The 23,970-nt window shown below is 41.6% G+C and overlaps 2 protein-coding genes across 5 annotated transcripts; one reads left to right on the top strand and one right to left on the bottom strand.

Annotated features, from left to right (window-relative positions):
• Positions 1 to 202: 202 nt before the first annotated feature.
• Positions 203 to 13,386, bottom strand: LOC119659271 (checkpoint serine/threonine-protein kinase BUB1). 4 transcript variants are annotated; one of them, XM_038067274.1, is made up of 10 exons: positions 13,141 to 13,386; positions 4,476 to 4,577; positions 4,218 to 4,419; positions 4,002 to 4,157; positions 1,685 to 3,943; positions 1,498 to 1,623; positions 1,319 to 1,440; positions 1,154 to 1,250; positions 924 to 1,093; positions 203 to 713 (listed from the first exon to the last, which is right to left on the bottom strand). In XM_038067274.1, the coding sequence occupies exons 2-10, from the start codon at positions 4,532 to 4,534 to the stop codon at positions 536 to 538; spliced, it is 3,369 nt and encodes a 1,122-aa protein (XP_037923202.1). In that variant the 5' UTR covers positions 4,535 to 4,577; positions 13,141 to 13,386; the 3' UTR covers positions 203 to 535. The 4 variants fall into 4 exon arrangements, with proteins under 4 accessions (XP_037923202.1, XP_037923204.1, XP_037923203.1 ...); XM_038067276.1 differs by lacking the exon at positions 13,141 to 13,386 and adding an exon at positions 12,944 to 13,086; XM_038067275.1 differs by lacking the exon at positions 13,141 to 13,386 and adding an exon at positions 12,626 to 12,907.
• A 519-nt stretch (positions 13,387 to 13,905) lies between these two features.
• Positions 13,906 to 23,465, top strand: LOC119660000 (cullin-5). The gene is made up of 8 exons (XM_038068378.1): positions 13,906 to 14,070; positions 14,141 to 15,286; positions 15,349 to 15,581; positions 15,648 to 15,768; positions 21,503 to 21,860; positions 21,954 to 22,129; positions 22,190 to 22,339; positions 22,413 to 23,465. Exons 1-8 carry the CDS (start codon positions 14,062 to 14,064, stop codon positions 22,548 to 22,550), a joined length of 2,331 nt encoding a protein of 776 aa, XP_037924306.1. The 5' UTR covers positions 13,906 to 14,061; the 3' UTR covers positions 22,551 to 23,465.
• The last annotated feature ends 505 nt before the right edge of the window (positions 23,466 to 23,970 follow it).

The raw sequence follows: 23,970 nt of genomic DNA, 5'->3' as shown, positions 1-23,970 counted from the left end.
ATTTCTGTTTATTGTAAAAGTCTTGAAAAGTCTTTTTCCGAAGTTTTTACTTTTTTTTTTGCTCTCATATTGCGCATAAATTTTGGTTTCCTTTTTATATAATTAACATCTCCATCGATAATTGGAGATGGTATAATCACGTTGCATAACTTAAGCCTAAGAAACGTGGGGATGTGTACTTTGTAGCAAAAAAAAATATTGATTAAAGTAATTATAATACATAAAATAAAAAGTTTTATTATCGGTGAGATACATAAATTGTTTTCAACGTTTTCGACTTACAAAAAAAAAAGCTAAACTAAGATATATGGGGAGCAGGGAAGTTAGTTTTGTTTTGTTTTTCATTTGGTATAGCGTTTTCCCGTTGATAATACTAAACCCCTAAAAATCGAAAAGAATTGGAGAGAATAACGAAAATATAAAATTTGACAAATCCTATGCCATTTGATAATTCCTAATCATTAATCTTTATTTTGTAGAATAAAGAATCAGTACCAAGTTTTTTTTCAGAAATAGACGGACCACAATTTATCCATTAGCGTCGATGCAACAAGTTGGATAGGGTTCGGATTTGGGTCTGTAATTCTGAATCCATTTTGCTTGCCTCATCGTCCATATTACTTTTCATATCCATAAGATCGGGTAAACGATCTACATCTTTGATGTTCAACATTTTTGTAAAGAAATCTGTCCACACGTGTTTTTTCAAATATCTGAACGTCGGGGGAGAGATACGAGTTTAAGAACTTTAATTTCATTTCAATTTCATTTTGGTTGAAGATAGTTAAATGCGATTTGGGAAAAAAGTGGAGATTTTATAACAAGCGGAGTATGCAGCTTTGATTACATGTTGTTATGCCCAGAAAACCAGACAAAATTTAAAGCCAGTAAAAAGCTAAAATTAAAAATGAGATCGCACTAACCTTGGCAGTTTTTGTTTTATATCCCACGCTCCGAATTTCTTAACCACTTGCATATATTCGCCAAAAAGCATCACATGAACAGTTCCGGCTACACAAAAGTAATCAGTCTGATAGGACCAATGACGGCCTTCTTGCATTTCAATGCAAGTGAATCCATCGGTTTGAATAACCTGAAATTTTCAAAGAAAAATTTTGTCATCTTCCGGATACACAAATTTCGTATTTTTTACCTTCTTGAATTCAGTTCGTTCTGGGAACAACGTCATGTCAATAGCACATCCAAAATCTATTAGCCTCAATGAAGGAATATGCGAGTCTGAGCACGGCCTGTGTAGAAACAAGAACAATGTTAAATATCTGTATCTTAAATTCCCCAGGTTGCAATCAAAACTTACACTTTCATCAATAAAAAGTTATCCGGCTTGATGTCAGCATGAATAATCTGACAGGAATGTAGATGGCTCACCACATTTAGGATTTGACTACTAAAATGCATCACAAGACTCTCGTGCATAACCTGCCAATGAGATTTCATAAAAACTCGCCCGAACTAAAATTGTAACGTTTCTCATACCTTTTTTGTTGATTGCCTAATTTTATTATTAATATCTAATAAGGAACCATATGGAGAGAACTCCGTTACGAGAATACTAGCATTCGGCGCGATAATAGCCGATGACAAGTCCATGAATCCTGAAAGCTAGAAGCAAAAAAAAATCCTCAATAAGGCATGCTTTCCTACGCAAAGCGCAGTTACTTACAATATCATAATTTGTAATCCTCTTACACACTTCCGTACAAATATAAATCTCCCAAATATTCGGGGGCTTCTGATATTTCAAAGCGACAACCTGTCCTGTATTCATATTCGTCGCCTTATATACCGAACCATACGAGCCTCTACCAACTTCCTTCTCAATGCTATACGGCACGTCAGCCAAGCTTGTAACCTTCACATTCGCCAGCTTGGGGATCGGCGTATTCACAACTTTATACGTTTCATTAACATCGCGACTGGGAAAGTCGATCTTCGTCAAAAACGCCTTACACAACTCTGAATTGAAAGGATCTATCGCTTGTTTTGCTAAATGTGTGTCAATTGTGGCGAGAGCTTTGTCTAATCGTTTCTGTTTCAAATCATCATTGTTTTCTGTGGCGAAGAAACTGTTTTGTTCGTAGGAGCACATGGAATCATCGTTTTGTACAGACAAGTTTGACGTGTGTCGTTTAAGGCTGCGATATAAAGGCGTTGATGCTTTTGACGAGTAGGATTGGGAGAGTTTTCGTACTGGCGTTGAACAATTGGACCGATTCGGATACGGGCTTTCGCTGTATGTTGAATTGAAATCGGTATTGGACAGGGAATCATCATTGCATGTCAACGTTTCATTGGTTGCCGTTGAGATGTTTGCATTATCAGAAGATCGTGCTTCACTTGAATGCATATTCGCAATGGAAAGAAGTAAATTGGCATCATCGTATTGGCTTTTCCTAGACGACACATGTTCTGAGGTGTTGTTATTTACACTAGTTGCGGAATACTTTCTCGAGTCATCATATTTATTTACAATTTTCACTTTTTTCACTTTCTTGACTTTTTGTACAGGTGTCGAGTTAGTTGGCATCTGCTGATAGCTATAATTGTTAGACTCTTTCGAGTCGACATAGTAAACTTCGCCATTACTATGGAACCCTTCATTATTCTGTTCATAGCTTTGATAATGTTTCTCTTCGCCAGTGTAAGACTGTTCAGCAGCCGACGTACCATAACTTTCCCCAATACTAACAGAACTACTAAAACTATTCGAGTTTGGCGCTGACTTGTCTCTTTTGAACTTTATGGTGATGGTTTTGTTCTTTGTTCCGGTGCCTGTATCACTGCTAAATCGAATTGTAGATGCCTCGATTTGTTCTTCAAGCTCCCGACCGTAAACTGTGTTGTTAGCAGGTTGATGATTGTACTGATGCTCGTAATGCGTTTGCTGGACTTTGGCAGGTTTGTGTGTGTTGTGCGAAGAAGTGGCAGGTACGGACATTTGCTGTTGAGGCTGCATCTGCTGCTGAGTCATTTTACTATATCGTAATTCTTGCAGCTTCTTTGCCCATTTTCTAGCTCTAATCTCCTCTGGACTGAATTCGATTCCACCACCAGGATAAACTAGATCCTTACGATACACACACCGGCGGTTAGGATCAAAAGGTTCTTCGAGGCAGAGTAATGGTTTCCAGCTTTCGTGATTATTTTTACTAAAACGTACAAAATTTTGTGGCAGTTTTACATTTTCAAGCGGATACTCAATCATCTGTTGAGCATCGTCCTGCGTGTCGTTGTATATATAGTTAAGTGACGAGGAAATCACGTAAGCACTATTCTTCAGATTACATTGATCTGATTCGACATGAGTGTATGTATTCACTGTTTGATGCGCTGCTTGAGATTGCACCGGTGTCGCTTGTTGATGTTGCACCGGTGTCCCTTGTGGGGTTTGGACATTATTTTGAAATTGTTGCCCAGGAGATGGCTGACTCTGATGATTAACTTGTTGAGTTTGAGTATAGTTCTGGCTTTGACTTTGCTGAACTTGGACATAGGCTTGAGAGGTCTCCGTCGCGGGAACGTATTGTTGTTGATTATTCTGGGGAGTCTGAGAATAGCTCTGATACGATTGTTGTGCTTGACTGTAACCCGGATGTTGTGGTATTTGTTGTGTGTGAGAATGATTTTGATGAACTTGAACAGGTTGTGTTTGCGTTTGATTCTGTTGTTGAACCTGCGGCGTCTGTTGGACTTGTGATTCTGAAAAACTATTGTTGCAAGACGGAGATCCTGCCGTAGTTTCCGGTGCATCAGTTTTGATTCTTTTAGAAGGATTTAACGTAGTAATTTGTTGTCGTTGTTCGATTAAGTGATTTGCAGTGCGCTTTTTTGATGAATTGTCGGTGTACAACATTCGATGTGATAACGACAGACGAAATTTTGTATGGGCCTCCTGCAGCTCATCATAGGGCTCAGCTTTCGCCTAAATAAAACGTTTTGCTTTACAACTTCACTCATACAAAATCAACACTATATTCTACCTGAAATCCTAAATTGTACACTGACTCAGCTTGCTTGAAAGCATTCGCCGAGTCATAATAATGGGCCCAACCAATGTAGAAGCAAGAGCATCGTGTCCCAACTCCTCTTTGATAAAGTATTTGATACAAGTTAAGAGGGTTTGTTTGAAGATCGAGCTGCACAAAACATTTATTAGACCTTCAATCATTTCATTCACTCTAAACCAAACAACTTACATATTTAACCCAAAGCTTAATCATTCGAACGTCTTGTTTGTAAAGCTCGTTATGTTCGAATAATGTTAAGCATTTTTCGAGCGCTTCACGAAATTTATTTTCTGGATCCACGCGCATATTGTAATCATACCAGCAAATGTAATTATACCATAATTCCAATGGATCGGGACCGCTGTAAGCAGCTATTGCGTTCTCCCACGCCCTGTATGGGTTATCATCAATGAAAAAAGGATGCAAATATCAACAAAATGCACTTACCCCTTGTCTCTGAGAAACATTGCTGATTGATCATTTGAGTGCATTTGTGTATTCATCATTACAAAGGTATTACGTTCCAAGATCTAAGCACTTTTGATGTACCTGGGAAAGAACACAAATAATATATATCATATACTTAAAATATTAAACATTTGTTGAACAATTTTCGTGCGTTAATGCTTTCGGAGTATCTATTTTCAGATTGCAGAAGCTCAGGTCATGGACATCCTGTATTTATTACATTAGAATATTTTATATAATTGATGGGATAACATTGCTACTGCTCGATAAGTAGTCACGGGCCACTTTTCACTACAGAAATTTTATCACGAATGTCGCGATAATCAGATATCAAACTGATTGTTTTTTCCAAGCTTTGTTGCCGTCTCCTCCAGTATCTACACAAGACAATTATTTATCAGAAATTGAATTACTTTTCTTGTTTATACTGAGAAGAATAGATTTCATATCTAACAAACAATAGCTAAGTTCATCAAGTTTTTTACATATCCCTTAGCTTTAGTCTCAAGCGCCAGCCGGGTTTTCAGCCATCAGACTTAAATACGTGTCCTTTCTTTTTTTAAGTCATTTTCTTTCTTCTTTTGTAATCGCTTGGTGAACCAAACCTAAAGCAAATAAGCCTAAAAGAGAATGTAGACAGTTTTTCGGGGAATTGAGAGAGTCAATTCATCGGCTAAAAAATCATAAGTCGCCAGGAGCCGATGGAATTACAGCCGAATTGGTTAAATATGGAGGCGACCAGTTACACCAAGTGGTTCATCAACTTGTGCTCAAGGTATGGGACAGCGAATCAATGCCTGACGATTGGCAGCGAGGCATAATCTGTCTCATACATAAAAAGGGAGATATCACACAGTGCAGCAATTATAGAGGTATCACGTTGCTGAGTACCATCTATAAGATATTCTCCGCTATCTTGCTAGGCCGGATAGCCCCATACGCCCAGAACATCATTGGCCCATACCAAAGAGGCTTCACTCCAGGCAAATCAGCAACAGATCAGATTTTCTCTCTGCGGCAGGCGATGGAAAAACTGTTGGAATATGGACAACAGTTGCACCATTTGTTCATCGACTTTAAAGCCGCCTATGATAGCATAGCCAGGGGAAAACTGTACACGGCCATGAGAGAATTCGGTATCCCGACGAAATTAATAAGACTGACTAGGCTGACCCTGACCAATGTGCGAGGCCAGATAAAAGCAGCAGGATCACTCTCAAGACCATTCGACATCAACAACGGTCTACGACAAGGGGATGCGCTATCATGCGTCCTCTTTAACCTGGCCCTCGAGAAGGTGATCCGTGATGCTGAGGTGAATGCAAGAGGTACGATCCTCTTCAAGTCCACCCAACTACTGGCCTATGCTGACGATATCGACATCATGGGAAGAACCACCCGAGACGTTCAAACTGCCTTCATCCAGATCGAGCAGGCGGCGCGAGATCTTGGGCTGCACATCAATGAAGGCAAGACAAAATACATGGTGGCAACGTCAGCACCGAAGACGAATCAACCAACAACATCAAACCGCACTGGTCAAACACAAGCACGAACAAGAATAAGGATAGGGGAATACAACTTTGAGACCGTTGACAATTTCTCCTATCTAGGGTCGAAAATCACAACCGATAACAACTACGATGATGAAATCCGCGCACGGTTGTTGTCAGCCAACTGAGCCTACTTCAGCTTACAAAGACTGTTCCGCTCGAAACGTCTCACCATAGGGTCAAATCTCTTACTGTACAAGACTATGATCTTGCCAGTCCTCATGTATTCCTCGGAAACTTGGGTTCTTAGCAAGAAAAATTGCGAACTCTTGGCCGCGTTCGAGAGAAGAATCCTCCGAAGAATTTTTGGCCCCCTACATGAGGATGGACGATTCCGTAGCCTACACAATAACGAAATCTATGAGCGATACCATGACCGTCCGGTTGTGGATAAAATCCGGCTCAATAGGTTACGGTGGGCGGGTCACTTAATCCGTATGGATGAAGATGATCCCACCCGGAAAGTCTATAAGGGCAATATCTATGGTAGGAAAAGAAGACGAGGCAGACCCTGCCTAAGATGGAGAGATGGCGTGGGCCAGGACGCCAGACAGCTTTTAGGGATATCGAATTGGTGGACCTCGGCGCAAAACCGGGATGTCTGGAGTTCCTTATTAAGGAAGGCCTAGACCGGATACCGGTTGTTGCGCCGTTGATGATGATGATGAGAGAGTCCTAGACCCGCCATTCAAGGGCAATATACAGTACTGGGCAACAAAATCCGATCAGTTGAGTACGCCCTACTTAATCTCGTGTAAGTCCGTTCTTTTAATTTGAATTGACGAACAGTTTTTTTTATTGTATAAATACAAATGTCAAGAAAGTATTTGCACCGTTGGATTGTAGTTTCTCGCGGTAGTAAGCTTTTGAAGTATGTTAATTAAAAAAACGACAAAAACAAGTAAAATGAATGATATCGACAAAGGAGAAATAATTACCTTATTTCATAAAAAATATAGCACACAACATAGTAGCTGACTTTTAAAAAAAACCGAAGACAGACTGATGCGAAGATTCTGCCTGCGGGATCGATTCAAATGTTCATCGGATATTAAAAAAGAACTTAAGGATGCCATTAGGAGTTCGTTGGAGGCTCAGAGAGGACGGATTTCATTGCCGATGTCCTGTAAAGAAGACTTTTAAATGAAAGAATGCGGAAGCAGCGCTATTTATGGGAAAGAACCACGAAAATTGGACACTGGAACAGTGGCAAACTGTAAAATTTTCCGATGAATCCCAATTTAATATTTTTGGGTCGGATGGGATCCACCAGATATGGAGAAAATCATATAAGCGATTCAGTGGGGAGTGCATTCAGACCACAGTACGCCAGTCGGTGAGTAGGATGATCTGGGGCTGCTTTTCGTTTTATAGTGTGAAAGGACTTTCATTAATCGATGAAAGAGTCAATGGTGCAATCTATAAACGAATCTTGGAGGAGCATAAGATATCGTACATTGAAGAGCAATCTTTGTATTCAAATGAGGTCATTTTTCAGGACGAATCTGCGCCCTGTCATAGACCCCACATTGTAAGTAATAAGGGATGTGTATAGAAATGTCTGGGTTAATTAAATCATCGAAACGCCACATTATATGAATAGCATGCAGGTCTCAAGCCCAGATAAAGGAGGGGTGAGGCAACGTTCATAATACTATTCTTAATACAAAAAAAAACATGTCCGTGAAAAATGAGAAAAAAAGTAATAATGGACGCCCGGCTCAGTTGGGATAACTACAGCATATTGGATCCTATCAGATCACACCCCTTTGTCAAGAGGGTCCAAAGCAATTAACCTGGTCCTCTAGGTTAGGGATCCGGAGAGATGTTCTTACAACCCACCAAAAAACCAAACAACATGTACAGAGACAAGATGACCAGAATCGATATCGCAAGCGAATGAATGTCTACGCTTTTGACTAACGGGAATGTTGGATCACTAAACAAAGCAAGGTATCAGAGAAACCTGAGTGAGGAGGAGTTGCTTTTAGCGTGGCTAGAGACTTCAAAACAAATATTATCCACTTCAAACCAATACACGAAAAATTATGTACGTTTCGCATCAAAGCATCGTTTTTTGATAGGCTTGTCAACATATACGCCCCAACTAAAGAAAAAATCTAGAAAGACTATACGACTCGTTGCATCCGAATAACGTCGAGATATTGCTAAATCGTTTCAAGGTTGAGAACGAGGATACATTTCCAACACCTTATTGACTTTGCAAGTAGCCGAAATTAAATTTTAGAATCGACATGCTCCCATACAACCGCATTCACAAAAGGACATGTGTGTCTCCATATGCAATTACCTTCAACCAAAGAGATTACGTTCTTATTACCAAAAAATCAGTATCCTTGAAGTGAGATCAAATCAAAGAGCGAACTGCGATTCAAGCCAGTATATGTTAAAAGCGCGTACAAGTGCCAAATCTCAAAACTAGCGCAAACCAACCCACTTCGAAAATTCGAGGCTTAAAACTAAAAAATGATGATGATGAACCTTATTCTTCAGAATTTTACGAGGAAGCCCATAGATGACACCTGATACGACCTAAAACGTGCTATCAAAATAAAAGTAGAAGTGGTTGGATATGGATCCCGCTTGACGAGTGGAACGAGGAATACAGACAACGTATGTTATAGAGGGAAAGCCTAAACACAAAAAGTGAAAAGTACAAAAATCTCCGACGAACAACTAATAAAATATTAAGACAAAAGAAACGAAAATATTTTGACGAGGAATCAAAGAAAATTGACAACAACATTGTGAGCAATAACACAAGACAAGCCTACAAAGTAGTGACGAGCCTGAGGCGTGGCTATCAATGTAAAACCCTCTTTGTAAAGGCAATAAAAGGGCAATCATTGGGGTCCAAAGGGAAACACCCTAGAGATGGGTGTCTTATTTCAAAGAGCTTCTTAACACCTCGCATATAACCCAATCATCAGAACCTGCAAAGATTAAGGAGCATTGAACCGCCAATATTGCCATTTAATGTCGTAAATTCACTCGTTCGCTAATCTTCAAGAAAAACTGTCCTCGTGTGGACAAACCCTTCAGCTCCGCTTTCTGAAACTACTGTCCCTTCAACAAAAGAAAAAACCTCTCCGAACTTATGCACATTTTTCAAACTTTCCTTGGGTCTGATGGATTACTTCACCTCTAACGACATCACCTGCGTTTTATAACACAAGCAAAGTAGACATTTTAAACGTGCCCTTCGCAAAACTCTAGATCTACATTCATTCCCCCAATTCCAAGACCTTGTCGAACTTATAACGCACAATAGCTGGGTCCTTTAAACTTCTCCTCTTCTAGTAGTTTTAAGCATAGGTTAAAGTTCTGGACCTTCTCCTCCTTCTGAGGTCAATAAGTAACTGGAGTTTACTCTGTTTACTGTTCCTTAATAAATAAATAAATTAGCGCAGGTCACAATTAATAATAGCCTGAAGGATGCGTTTATGGCGAGCGTCGCATTAAAGCAAGTAGATGTGCTTTACTGTTCAATCTTGGGCAAGTTTTATACCTACGAATAATATAATAATCATAGCGGTCTATGAATGAAAACAAGACGAAAATTATGACGAAAATCAGGGCCACCAAACAAAATACTGATGAGTACAACTGATGCAACATAGGACTGAAGTGGATGAAATATAACGTCGAATTCACCTCGCAAGTAGAGCTTTTTACTCGGGCCGATTTTAAAAGTCAGCTGCAGACACAGGAAGGTAAAGCTCCGAGTATTAAACACGGTAATGAGATCTGTGCTACGTTACGAATATGAACCGTAACAGAAACTTATGAAAAACCTCCAATACCGAGAGGGGGGTCGTAAGGAGAATAATAGGAGCTTAACAAGAGGACGGCCAATGTCCTTTTCATGGAATTCTTTTTATTTTCAAAATATGCGAAAAAAAATCGATTCACTGAAACGACGACGGTAATTTGCAGGTGGTCAAAGGGTAGTATAGGTCTCAGGGCGAAACGTCAAGCATAAAACCTGGGAAACGCCTGCTGAACCAACACCGACAGCTCTACTAACAAACAATATCTCCACCTCCACGTGGTGACCGCTGCAGACGGAGGATGAAAGCGAGTCTCCCGCGCCTAGAAACGAGACAAATTTTTACCAACTGGTCCTCCAGGCTGGGGGTGGGGGGCTGATAACCCTTAACGGAAAACCAACGAAGCCACAGAAGGAGCAACGGACAGGATGGACTTTACAACGACGAACCAAGCAAAGGCAACGGAATAACGATTTGCGCATTTTTCCTGTGCAGAGATGGAGCAGCCAAGGAGATATTCGATACCCTGTCCCAATATAGGGCTGATGTAACTGCGTTCCAGGAGATGCGTTGGACAGGAACGGGTTTTCTGGAGAAGAGCCACCGCACCATATATGATAGTGGCCATCCAGTATATCATATGCTCGGAGTAGGTTTCTTAGTCAGCCAAAAAATGAAACCTGCTGTTATCGGTTTGGAAAACATAGGCGAACGGCTATGCACTCTGCGCTTTAGAAATATATTGTCTCATTAACGTTCACGACCCTGCAGAGTTGGAGACCTCCTACGAGGCAGTAGAACAAACCCTCGAAGCCTGTCCCAGATATGATATCAAACTCATACTTTTGGATTTTAACAGTCAAGTAAGGACGGAACCTGTATCCATGCGATACGTTGCCTCCTATATCTAACATCAAAATTCAAATGATAACCGACTGGGGATTATTCAATTAGCAGTGTTACACGAAATGATTGTTAGAAGTACCTGGTTTGCGCGGAAAGCGATCCACTAACAAATTGATCACATGCTGATCGAATGCCGCCACATCTCAGCCTTGATGAATATCAGAACATAGGGGGGCCAATATAGACCCGGATTACTATCTCGCTGGCACGGTGCTCCGAGCTTGAATAACAACACCACCCAGAACTCTCTGTCAATCAGGTGAGAGTTAACACTGAAGTCATCCACAACATATTCCTCCCACAACCTATAAGGGGGAAATGGATGCCGTAATAATCGCAGTTAACAGAGATCTTGGAGATGAAGCATCAACAAATGATCTTCACAATCACCTGAAGAACGTTATCATAAATACGGCCACAAGCATACTTGGCCCCAGCCGCAAGAAAATTGGAACGGCTGGTTTAACGATGAATGTAAGGAACGGAAGAATGCTGCATACCGAGTAATGTTTCATTCTCAAAGAACGCGAGCACGCGCGGAGACTTATCAGAGCGGAGAAGCGATTTATCAGACGGAAAAACGAAGCCTGGGCAAACCAACAAGTCTGTGAACAAGAAAAGTACAGGGAGCAACCGCACCAGACGCGGAAGTTTTCAGCAGATTGAAGGCTTACACAACTCGATGCTCATCCTGCCGAGACAAAGAGGGAAATGTGATCAATGAAGGCAAAACAAAATATATGGTGGCAACGTCAGCACCAAAAACCAACCAACCAACAACATTAAACCGCACTGGTCAAACCAGAAGAATAAAGATAAGAAATTACAACTTTGAGACTGTTGATAATTTCTCCTATCTAGGGTCGAAAATCACAACCGATAAGAACTACGCGATGAAATCGACGATTCCGTAGCCTACATAACGACGAAATCTATGAGCGATACCACGACCGTTTGGTTGTGGGTCAAATCCGGCTCAACAGGTTGCGATCGGCGGGTCACTTAATCCATATGGAAGATGATGATTCAGCCCGGAAAGTCTATAAGGACAATATCTATGGTAGGAAAAGAAGACGAAGCAGACCCTGCCTGAGATGGAGCAATGGCGTAGGTCAGGACGCCAGATAGCTTTTAGGGATATCGAATTGGTGGACCTCGGCACAAAATCGGGGTGTCTGGAGTTCCTTATTAAGGTAGGCTTTGCAAAACCGAGGGTTTGACTAATTACAATCTCATCCAGTCTCTCTTGGGGTATGGAAGATGACCCAAATACCTGCAGATTCAAATTGGATAGATTACCTGATTGTCCAGCTGCGGTTGAGTCCAGAGATTTCTGGCAATAAGGAAAGGACGATGTCACCGGACCATATTGAAGAGGAAGTGCCTTCTGGTGAGCCAGAGAATGAAAACGCCTGGAATCACACAAAGCGATTGGAGGAACCCAATAAAGGTAAAGACCTCGAAAGGCAAATAGTACGAATGACGATAAAAAGGAAAAGATTTGGCAAGCGCTGAACCCGTAACCGGATAGTTGCAAGGTAAGAACGAGAATAGAAATGGCTAGGAAAAGTGATCGAAATGCACATATGGGTCAGAGAATTCAGGAAAGATCCTATTTTCAAGAAAAATAACAAGATTACCTGCAGAAATCCGGTAAAATATTTAAATAATAAACGTGTTCATAATAATTTAAAAAATTTTGAGATTAAAATCTGCTTCCAAACTAACTAACCTGTCTCGCGAAGACGATAATGACACCCAATATTATCTAAAAAGTTACCTTAAACGCTTAACTATCTAGAACACCAGGTGGGGGTCCATTCCAGCAGTCGTAGATTACTAGATAAAGCACTAGGTCAAGGTTACAGAGATGACTCACAGTTCCAACAGTGTCTCGCCCCTAGACATCGCGACCATGCACCAATCCAGACATGCAGGCGTCTGTTGTCGCTAAATAAGGAGAACACCATTTCCACAGTCCCTGCTTCCACCCCCACAATGACGTCCTGATCCCACAATCACCACCTCCACGATTTACCCTAATTCCAGCACCATCCTATCAAACAGGTGATCCGACTGACATTTCTTCCGGTCAACTATCCACCGTCACTACTGCAACCCACAGCAATTGCACCCCGTGCCCGTTCCACCGTGACCATCTTAACCTATTACATCAAGAACGAAAAATCTCACGCACGTCCCTCGTCCCCTAAGAAAAACGCAGACATCTCACTGCCTTTCACGTGCCCATACACCATCGAAAACCCAAACAAATCGCAATCGAAAGTATATATTTTCCGCACTGCACGCCGCACAACAAAAACCCAAATACAAATACGCCAAGCGAGCAGGCGACAATTCGCCCGTCAAACTCATCAAAGGCAAGCAAAATACCTGGAACATTGAGGCCCAGTACGGCACCTAGGCTTTCATCCAAACTTTTCACACACGAAAAACTTAAGAAATACAAGTCACACGATTTTATAATTGACACGAAACAATTGGTGAATGAAAAGACTAAGTGTTTTGTATAAATTTACGTTTGGATACGAGCGCAGATAGCAGTTTTTAAGTCAAAATCTGAATACAAAAACGGAACGACCACGACAGGACTACACTCGACTCCGCTGCAATGGATGACGGTTGATATGGGAATACTGCAACCCAAGCGAAAATTAACATGGTGGACGGATTTGGCATTGCCAGGTGAGGAATTGACGGTTTGTTATTTGATATTTGGAAGATTGTTAGGAAAAATTATGAATTTTGCGGCAATAAATTAATCAATTTCATCAAAATCCCATCTATGATAAAATTTAAGTAATTAATTTTCCATTGTTAAGTCATTTCAACATTAATTTGGACGGGGATACCATGGAATTTGGCTTTGATTTAAACTTTGATGTTTTCAAGATTTCTTTAAACATTTCTTTTCTAAAGTAGCGTATATCCATTTTTCTATTACACTTGGAATAACAAAGCCCGGATTGAGATAATTATTACAAATTTATCAAATTTTCTTCGTAAATACTCCAAAATCTCCAAAAAGATTTCATCTCAAAACAAAACATTAGCTAATCTGCATCCTCTGTAAGTCAGTCCTACTCCTAATTCAACCTGCAGAATCCAACTCCACGTCAAAAGTATTTTAACCTCAAACTCGGCATATTGAGCTGTCAAACTTAGCAAATCGGTTTATGTACGCTTACGACTATTACTTTGTATTTTCTTACAACAATTCTATTTTATATGCGCATTTCATAAGAATCCCTATACCAATGCGATAGTGCCTGTAACAAACAAACTCCATTGAAAATGCTTAAGGTAAATTCCCCTCCCGAGCGTCAATTAAAGTGAAATTTCTTTGGTAATTAACACAACAATTTTCACTCAGGGAAAGGAGCAATGTTCCTTCGAGGATGTTTGGCCCCAGAAGCGTCCCATCGTTTTGAAACTGCTAAAACAGGAAACGGTTACGCAGCAGGAATGGCAAGATCTGTTCTACAGTGTTCATTTGGTGTGTCTATGGGACGAGAAGGGATCGGCGAAAATCTATGATTGTTTGCGCGATGACATTGTTGATTTCATTGTGCAAGCCCAGAAGAGAGTTTTAGTGCAGCGCGAAGACCAGGCGCTTCTGAAGACCTACATAATCGAATGGAGGAAGTTCTTTACGCAGAGCAATTACCTTCCGCTGCCCTTCCGACAGCTCGAAACCTCCATGCAAGGCAAGAGCTCCTCCTCGAACCACACGTCATCATCGAGCAATCCGCAAAAGAAACCCGCCAGCGAGGAAAGCATTGTGCGGAAGCTAATGTTGGACTCATGGAATCAGCACATCTTCAAGGAGATCAAGGACCGTCTGCAGGACGCAGCCATGAAGATCGTTCATGCGGAGCGGAACGGAGACGCGTTTGATTCCCAACTGGTCATAGGTGTCCGCGAGAGCTACGTGAATCTCTGCTCGAATATAGATGATAAGCTAGAAATTTACAGAGAAAACTTCGAGGCAGCCTACCTAAACGCGACGGCAGCTTTTTACCGCTTGAAAGCGAATGAACAGCAGCAGCTGAACGGCGTGCAAGTGTTCATGCGCTACGCGGACACAAAATTGCGCGAAGAAGAGGCGCGCGCCCAACGGTATCTGGAGCCCAGCAGCTTTCACCCTCTGGCGCAGTGTTGCGTTAACGTTTTGATCGGGGACCATCTCACCACGCTCCTGGCAGAATGTGCGCCACTAATAAAAGCAGGCGAGACTGATCGGTTGAATCTGATGTTTAGACTGTTGGACCGCGTTCAAGGCGGGGTAGAACCCATGCTGCGCGATCTGGAGAACCACATCGTGTCCGCTGGACTGGCTGATATGCTGTCCGCGGCGGACGTTATCACCCAAGACTCAGAAAAGTACGTGGAACGCTTGTTGGAACTGTTCCGGCGATTCAGTACGTTAGTGAAGGAGGCGTTCAACGATGATCCTAGATTTTTAACTGCTAGAGATAAGGCTTTCAAAACAGTTGTGAACGACACTACAGTGTTTAAGGTGGGCGGCTGACTGTGCGCTTGCTAGATGTGCCGACTAACCCGGACTGTTCTCAATTTCAGCTCGAATTGCCCACGGCAATTACAGCCCGCGGAACAAAAGTTACAACCCCGGAGAGCAAGTGCCCCGAACTGCTGGCCAACTATTGTGATATGCTATTGCGGCGTACTCCCTTAAGCAAGCGTCTGACGAGCGAACAGATCGAGTCGCGCCTCAAGGATGTTTTACTCGTTTTAAAATACGTAAGCAATAAAGATGTTTTCATGCGTTACCATAAAGTTCATTTGACAAGAAGGTGAGCTGCGGAGTGGATGACCGGGGGTTTGTTTTCTGGCTAACATTTGTTCCCTTTCTTTGCCAGGTTAATCTTAGACTCAAGTGCAGATAGCGAAAAAGAGGAAGACATGGTTGAGTGGCTACGGGAGGTGGGCATGCCAGCCGACTATGTGAATAAACTCGCAAGAATGTTCCAAGATATAAAAGTAAGTGAATCTCTCTATTCGTAATTTTTTCCTGGGTTGCAGGCAAACTGCTGTCTCATTGGATTTTTTTGAGTCCGTATCCACTTTACTGAATCAATTGGGAACGTATTGTCTCCAATGAAACCCAATAGGACAAACAGTCCAGTTCTACGATCAAATTAATGGCCAATTCGAAAATCGTCCTGAAGTCGATTAACTCCGTGTGAGCGATTTAAATACCTCGGGTCAACGCTATCAGCCAATGGAGAGCTGCGTTATGAAATTGCTTCACGCATTAACGCAACCTGGATGAAGTGGCGTTCCACAACTGGTGTCCTTTGTGATCGACTTATCAACGAACGTCTCAAATCTAAAATTTACCGCAATGTTGTCCGTCCAGTCGCTCTCTATGGTTCTGAGTGTTGGCCGACCATAAAAGACAATGAACGGCGTCTCGCGGTAATGGAGACGAAGATGCTACGTTGGACTAGTGGCGTCACACGTTTAGATCACATCCGAAATGAGGATATCCGCGATCGTTATGGGGTTGCACCGATCGTGGAAAAGTTGCGAGAGAGGCGTCTTCGATGGTATGGTCACGCAATTCGTGCAAACGAGAATTCACTTGCAAAGATTGGTCTGAACATGGAAGTCGATGGTAAACGACCAAAAGGCAGACCTAAGCAACGGTGGCTTGATACGCTGGATGGGGATTTGAAAGCCTCGAGATTGCACCCAGATCAGGCATTCGATAGAGCCAAATGGCGAAGCCGATCACGACGAGCCGACCCCGCTTGTGAACGGGACAAAGGCTGAAGAAAAAGAAGAAGCAAGGGACGGATAACAAGTGTCAATTTGAATGGTTGATGATCATCATAGGGTTTCAGGGGCGGTGTGGTGTGGTGCTACCATTGTCTCGTTTACATGCATGTGTATTTGGTTTAGTTCTAGAAGTCCTAGAAGACTATTATGTATCGAAGCCGAAAAAAGACTGCGTGTGGGGCGGAGAAGCTGTAGCTTCTGAGCACTCAGACCGTGTTGGCACATTGTACTCGACACCCTATCTAACGGAATATTCCGCATTCGTTAACGTATCGCAGGATTTCCGTTAGTGGATGTGATACTACCCATCGCAACATCGGCACCAAAGATCTGATGCCTGATGCGTCCATAGGCGGGATATGCTCCGTAGATTCCGCTTCCTTATTACAGGAGGGACACGTATCATCTTGAACAATTCATATTCTGAACATATATTCGGCTAGTGAATTATGGCCTGTCAGAATGCCCACAACACTGCTGCAAGTCCACCTGCTTTTCGACAGAATAAACTTTGCGGTACGCATGTTCGGTTCTGGCCGGAAAATTTGGTGTGTCGATCAACATTTAGCCTCTGCCACTTGTTTCTACTTTTTGAAGACAGCCTTAGCTAATGCTACTGGTACTCCAATTGCTGGTTTCAGTCCCGGCATGGCGGAGATTGACAGCTCTTTCGCTAAAGCATCTGAGATTTCTTTTCTCTCTACCCCACAGTGACCAGGAATGCAGAATATTTCCACCGTATTGAATCTAGGTCCGGATAGCTCAGTGGTTAGAGCACTGGGTTGTCATACGGAAGGCCGCGGTTCAAATCTCGCTGGTGGCAGTGGGATTTGTATCGTGACTTGACGTCGGATGCCAGTCGACTCAGCTGTGAATGAGTACCTGAGTCAAATCAGGGTAATAATCTCGGGCGAGCGCAATGCTGACCACATTGCCTCCTACAGTGTTCTGTAGTGTACCGTTACGGTCTTGAATGAAGTGCTCTAACACACTTCAAGGCCCTGATCCAATATGGATTGTTGCGCCAACGATTATTATTATTATTGAATCTAGAGGTAGAGCTGAAACCGTTTCTGCATTCCTGTACGATTTTCGAGGTGATTAAAGAATTACTCAACCCCTTCAATGCAGCCTGGCTGTCATTACAAATTGCGATGCCTCTGCCCTTCAACATCTCCTCAATCACCCAGTTTGCTGCCCTTAGGATCGCATAAACTTCGGCTTGAAAAACCGTTGTATATTATCCCAAAGGAAAAGCCCACTTTTCTTTTTTTTCGGGAGGTAGACCCTGGCTCCAAAACCCTCTTCTGTTTTTGACCCATCAGCGTAGCAGACTTCCATATATCTCGCCACGCATTCCTCTGGTATATTCGAGTTCTCTCTACGCTTGAGGGTAACTTCATATCTTCTACCAAACAGATGTATGGGGACACGAGAATCGGAACTCTTCCAATGCTCGGTGCCCTTACATTCGTTGTTTCCCCATAAATCTAATCGAATTAGTCTATGAGCTGCTCTCATTGCAGTGCTTTGAATAAATATATCCAGGCGCTGCAAATTGAGTAATGCAGTCACAGTTGCGCCGGATGTCATGCACAGTTCTTTGCAGTGCGGCTAGTTTATGGTGAAAACCTTTTTGTCTCACCTTAACCCACCACACTACGGATGCATAAGCGAACATCGGCCTAATGATAGCAACGTATATCCTCATCACCACATGAGGCCTGAGTCCCCATGTCGAGGCAAAGGTCCGTCTGCACAGCCCATACGCTGTGAGAGCTCGTTTCATCTTTACCTCTAAATGTTTCCAGAGAAGCTTTTTATCTAGAATAACTTTCACTTCTTCGGAGAGTTGAAGGGTAGTACCCTTCATCTCAGGGAGGCAAAGCCCATCCACTTTTCTCCTTTTTGTGAATAATATCATTGCGGTTTTATTTGGATTAATTGAAAGATCATGCCTGAAGCACCAACTCTGATAGACAGTTCTCTTCGACCGCATTAGTCAGATTGAATTCTAGGTATTGGTGATCTTGCAGTGAAACCTCGTCTAGCACCCGCGTAATCAATTCTTAACAGTTTTGAGGTACAGATTGTTAGGTCAATCACTTTGCTTCTTCTCGGTCCCACGAACGTACGGACGCACCCTACGTTTGCAATTATGAGACCAGCTAAAGTGATGAAATCAAATAGCTTCTCTCCTCTTGGATTCCATTTGCTACTGCCCCAACAAATATGTTGAGAATTCGCATCGCAACCTATTAAGAGTTCGAGACCACTTAATTCTGCATACACTTGCCAGTTCCTAAGTTCTTGAATTGGTGGAGGATACAAAGAATCATAGGGTAAATAAGCGGGGGCAACTATGTTTTCCTTTCGCTATTAATCTGATATTGTACAATGACCGTAGCTAAGTCCTGGGAACAGAACTTTCTCAGCATGGTTGCCTCTAACCGTCTTGACATCAGGACACAAGCTCTCGGTCTTATGGTTCTTTCATTGTAGAAGATCCTAGCCCACTTTACTGATCGAATGTCACCGATTTTATTAAATCGAACCCATGGCTCTTGCACCTAAAAATTTAGGAGCAGTCCTGCAACTTTATCGGCCTCGCTGCCAACAGATAGGAGGAGGTTTTGTCATGCTGCAAGTTAATTTGACCAATCTTTATGTTTTTCGAAATAAACTTAGTCTAATGTGTTATGGAAAACAGTTAGAAGCGTATGCCGCAGTTCGCGTGTGACGGGGTTTCCCCTACACCGTACCACCAGAGACTCGATCCCCTCGTGTTTTATTTCTCTGAGAAAAACCACACTTGGAGGTGCAGCAGTTCCCATGTCATTATCCATGACAAATCTCATCTCATCCCGCAGAGAATTAGTCTGTTTTCCACTTAGCACCTTGACTGGTTTGCGGTGTCCGGTTTGCATAGATTCGATCACTCGAACTCAAGTCAGTTTCGTTAGCGTCTCTGGCTTCCTTTTCTTGTGTCTGTTCCTTGTAAGGTGTAGGAGACGTTACTAGCAGGTAGGATTCACTCTGTAGTCCTTTCACCAGTGCGAGCCCCCATACGGGGGTACCGCGACGGTATGCACTATCCTCCGCGCGCAGCTTCATTGTGGGAGAGTGCACCGAAGATGCTGAAATTTGCTCTATATTGTGTGGGTCGAAGACTTCCTCTGAGCACATTCAGACTCTTTTGGTTTAGTTCGAATACCAAGTTGAAACCCTCACGTTTGTAGATTTGTCCTTCCTGGCATTCATGAACTTTATCCTTCAGTGTCCAAAGCTCATGCTCGGGTTCTGTTCATCTAGCATGCGGATGATGTCATCTGCTTTCCGTCGAGGGCCCGGTAAATAACATCCGACAGGTTCTGTCCTGCGCAGCTCAGTATTCATAATAGTGAACTTGGGCCGACCGTCAGAATTCAAAGCTGGAGAGCCACTTTAAGGCAGCCTCATCAGTGCACTCCGAAGCCAAAAAAGTAGCCACTGCGTTGCAGTGTATCTATAATACTTAGGTGATAAGTGAAGTGTAATACCCACTGATCGGGGAAGAGTTTCCCCGGCTCGTGATATGGCGGGCTTGGATTTTATAAGCAGCTTCAGGATTTCGTCATGGTGTGGATGAGCAATAACATGAAGTAAGCCGCATTGTCGAAAGATTCTTTCTTAAATCTTTGGACATTCATTTCGAAGCTCCCCATTTTCTGAGGTGGTAATGTCGGTATATCCTACCAAATATGGTTTAGGGAGGAGTTTATTATAGAAGCGGAATGCTCGTCCATTGGATGTCACTTCGAACAGTAACTGATGATCTTCGGATGGTGTAGAAAGCTCTGATAAAAATAAGTTGAATAGTATCAAGGATAGAACCCCTCCTTCCGGGATATCCTGTTTCATCCTACGAAGTCTAGACTGATTATACAAAGTGGAGCAAAAGTAACCAATCTATTGTAAAACGCTATAACTTTTGCAAATGGTGCCAATGCTCAATACGGTTTTCACATTTGTAAAGTAAACAAACGCAGAATACAAATCTACAAGCCATGAATCGGTTTATTTCGCAAGAACGCGATATAAGTGTTTCCATTTTTTTGCGCAATAATTCGTCAGTTGTGTTGGCGCAGTCTGAATTTTGTCGCAGATTTCACTGCCGTCTGGCACCAACTGGACAAACACTGCGGTGTTTGGCCACTCGCTTTGAAGAGGCTGGGACAACACGAGATGTTCCCGAGGCTGGCCGGCCCCGGAGCAGCCGTTCTGCTGAGAATATCGCTGCTGTTGCCCAAGAAGTCGAAGAGGAGCTCGGCACATCGACCAGACAACGTGCCACGCAATTGGGCTTGAGCCGGCGGTCCCTACGCAGAATTTTGATGGAAGATTTGAAGATTTTTCCTTACAAAGTGTACGCAGTTACCTGTTAGCTGTTGACCGCCAAACGCGTCTAACCTACGGTCAAGCCAGCCTGAATCTCAAGAGGAGACGATTTTTCATCGAAAATTATCATGAGCGATGAGGCTCATTTCCATTTTAGTGATTACGTGAATAAACAAAATAATCGTCTGCCCAAGGGGACTACTTTGAAGGTATATACGGTTTTTATGGAATCAGTCTCATTACTTAATTGTCTAACCTCGTACCTAGCTTGTCAGTCGCTACTGAGGCTCCAGGGCGGTCATAGTGTACATGACTGTCTATAACCTCATTCCGACTGCACAACTCTTTATATGTTCAGGTTTTCTATATATGGTCGAGATAGTCGGTGGTTACTAGTGGTTAGATCCTGGCTGAAACAATGAAGATAATGGTATTTCTATTATACATCAAGATCAATACGGGCTGTCGGGAACGAGGGCAACTACTTATATTTACATTCATTCTATTGTTAAACTGAATTTATTATTTTCTAATAAATTTTATTACTACCCATTAGGTAAGTGAAGATCTAAATGCTCAATTCCGATCGTCCACATCACGTCATGATGCAATCAACATAAAAATTTTAAATGCTGGTGCTTGGGCTCGATGCTCGGAACGTGTATCAGTTAGTTTACCATTAGAATTAGAAGATTATATTCCCGACGTCGAGGAGTTTTATAAGAAAAAACATTCCGGACGAAAACTGCAATGGTATCATCATATGAGCAATGGAACCATAACATTTGTTAATAATGTTGGACGTTTTGATTTGGACGTGACAACATTTCAAATGGCCGTACTGTTTGCATGGAATCAGAGGCCAATGGAGAAAGTATCCTATGAAAATTTACGCTTGGCAACTGAATTACCAGGTAAAGAGTTTGCGAAACGGATGTATCTCATCTTATTGCATTAGTTAATTTGGTTTTATTATGTCTAACTCGATTATTCTTTCTACTGAACAGACCCTGAACTTAGGCGGACTCTGTGGTCATTAGTTGCATTTCCTAAATTAAAACGACAACTACTTTTAATGGATCCAGTGTGTCAAGCGCCGAAAGACTTTGCCGAAAACAGTTTATTCTGGATTAATCAAGAATTTGCTATTATTAAGAATGGGAAGCCTCAACGCAGAGGGAAGGTAGTTTTGCGAGCCCATCTCTTCTTATTACGGAATTTACGGAAATATCTTGTTTTACAGTTCAATCTTATCGGTCGTTTGCAATTAAGCACTGAACGATCTCAGCAGGAAGATAACCAATCCATCGTCCAGTTGAGAATATTGCGAACTCAAGAGGCCATAATTAAGATAATGAAGATGAGGAAACGTTTGAATAATGCTGCTTTACAGGTGAGTCTTGACTTTTTTCGGAATATTTAAAGTACGAGAAATTGACGCATTCCTAAATTTGTATCCCTGACAGGCTGAACTCATTGATATTCTAAAAAACATGTTCCTACCATCGAAGAAAATGATCAAAGAGCAACTAGAATGGCTTATCGAGCATAAATACATGCGCCGCGATGATGATGATATCAACACTTTCATATACATGGCTTAATCTTCTGAGATATCCTTTTCTATCGGCGAATTGTTTCGTTTGTAAATTGAAGACATATTATACTACCATAAATTATCTACACAGAAAAGAACAGGCTTGATTGCGGTAATATACATAAAATGAAAGCACATTGGCATCATAGCAAAATGCAAACTCAGAAGTCACAACGCCATGTTGCTGTTGATTTCATTTTGTTCTCAAATCGGAAACTGAAGTTAGTTAAAGTGTAAAAAGTCGGCATATTTTTAAGCTCCTGCTTTAGCAAAGACCAAAAAAAAAAAAGAAAAACAAAATGAAGATTTATATTGTACTATAAAAGGATGAAATACAATGGTAAATTGTTAAACTCAAGTGTAAACTCTAGCTCCTATCATATTATTTTTGTTTGCATGCATTCTGTTGCTTAGCCTATGTGCACGTGTCAATGCGATATTCAATTTAGGCCTGCTCGCTCATTAAGCGCATTCGCCGCCTACATTTTTGAAACTTATATCAAGAACAAAACCTGGTCAAAAAGTGATTTTTCTTAGTTGATATTTTCGGGAACTTTATATTTAAGACACTTATATACAACCATTTTCGTCAACAACAGTGTGATGCTATTGAAAGAAAAAAAAAACATTTTTAAGGAAAAAGTTCGATGAAGGATTTTTTGTTTTTTGTTTTCCTTTCTTCGTGTCTTGGACAGCAAGGCAAACTCTTTGGATGAACTTAAAGTGTAATGATATTGCTATTGTTGATTGAATATAAGTTGACCGAAAAATGAAGTTGTGAAAGAGAAATTATATAAATAGAAATTATTTAGACGTTGTTTGGACTTCGGTCGAATCTCAGATATGTAAACATTGTAAAAAATATTACAAAAAAAAAGGATGAAAAAGACCCAAATAAAATACTGAGTCATTATGAGATTAATGCTGCTAATTTTCAAAGCTTGCAATCGATAATTTCGGAAAGCGAAAGGAAGAGTGGAGAATATTAAATAGAATTTGGAGTTGTCATGGAAAATGGATAATTCCGATGAAAAAATGGTCACCATAAGGTTAGCCACTTGGAAGTTTTTATATAAGATTCTCGAGCTTCACTTAAAGGCAGACTTTTTCACTAAAACTTTAGAAATCATTAAAAATCAAAAGGAAGTCAGTTGGAACAAGACAGTTCGGATATAAACTAGAACTAGAATAACAGAACTGCAACGACCACGTTACTCCCTCGCCGGGAACGTAAATATTGAACACGAAAAGTAAGCACTTTGTTCTATGGAATAAGGAAGACGCTTACATGATCCGCTCAAATACCACCACTTTACACGCCCGCTTCTTCGCCAATTCTCTGTACGTAAATAATATTTGACAGTTTTCTAGGATTCAGAAAAGGAAAGCGAGAATCAGATTCTCAAAAAGAAATTGCAATCTGAATA

Source organism: Hermetia illucens, chromosome 6 (assembly GCF_905115235.1).
Source record: "Hermetia illucens chromosome 6, iHerIll2.2.curated.20191125, whole genome shotgun sequence".
NCBI classification, from domain to species: Eukaryota; Metazoa; Arthropoda; class Insecta; order Diptera; family Stratiomyidae; genus Hermetia; species Hermetia illucens.
The sequence above is the reverse complement of the archived record's forward strand: the minus strand, read 5'-3'. Positions and strand labels throughout refer to the sequence as shown.

Excerpts from the sequence above, each read along its gene's own strand:
- LOC119660000 (XM_038068378.1), top strand. Across the intron at positions 15,769-21,502 it reads GAATGTTCCAAGATATAAAA|GTAAGTGAAGATCTAAATGC; the intron begins GTAAGTGAATCT and ends ACTACCCATTAG. Across the intron at positions 21,861-21,953 it reads CTTGGCAACTGAATTACCAG|ACCCTGAACTTAGGCGGACT; the intron begins GTAAAGAGTTTG and ends TCTACTGAACAG.
- LOC119659271 (XM_038067274.1), bottom strand. The coding sequence starts at position 4,534 with ATGATGAATACACAAATGCACTCAAATGATCAATCAGCAATGTTTCTC. Across the intron at positions 3,944-4,001 it reads TGTACAATTTAGGATTTCAG|GCGAAAGCTGAGCCCTATGA; the intron begins GTAGAATATAGT and ends CGTTTTATTTAG. Across the intron at positions 1,094-1,153 it reads AACGAACTGAATTCAAGAAG|GTTATTCAAACCGATGGATT; the intron begins GTAAAAAATACG and ends TGAAAATTTCAG.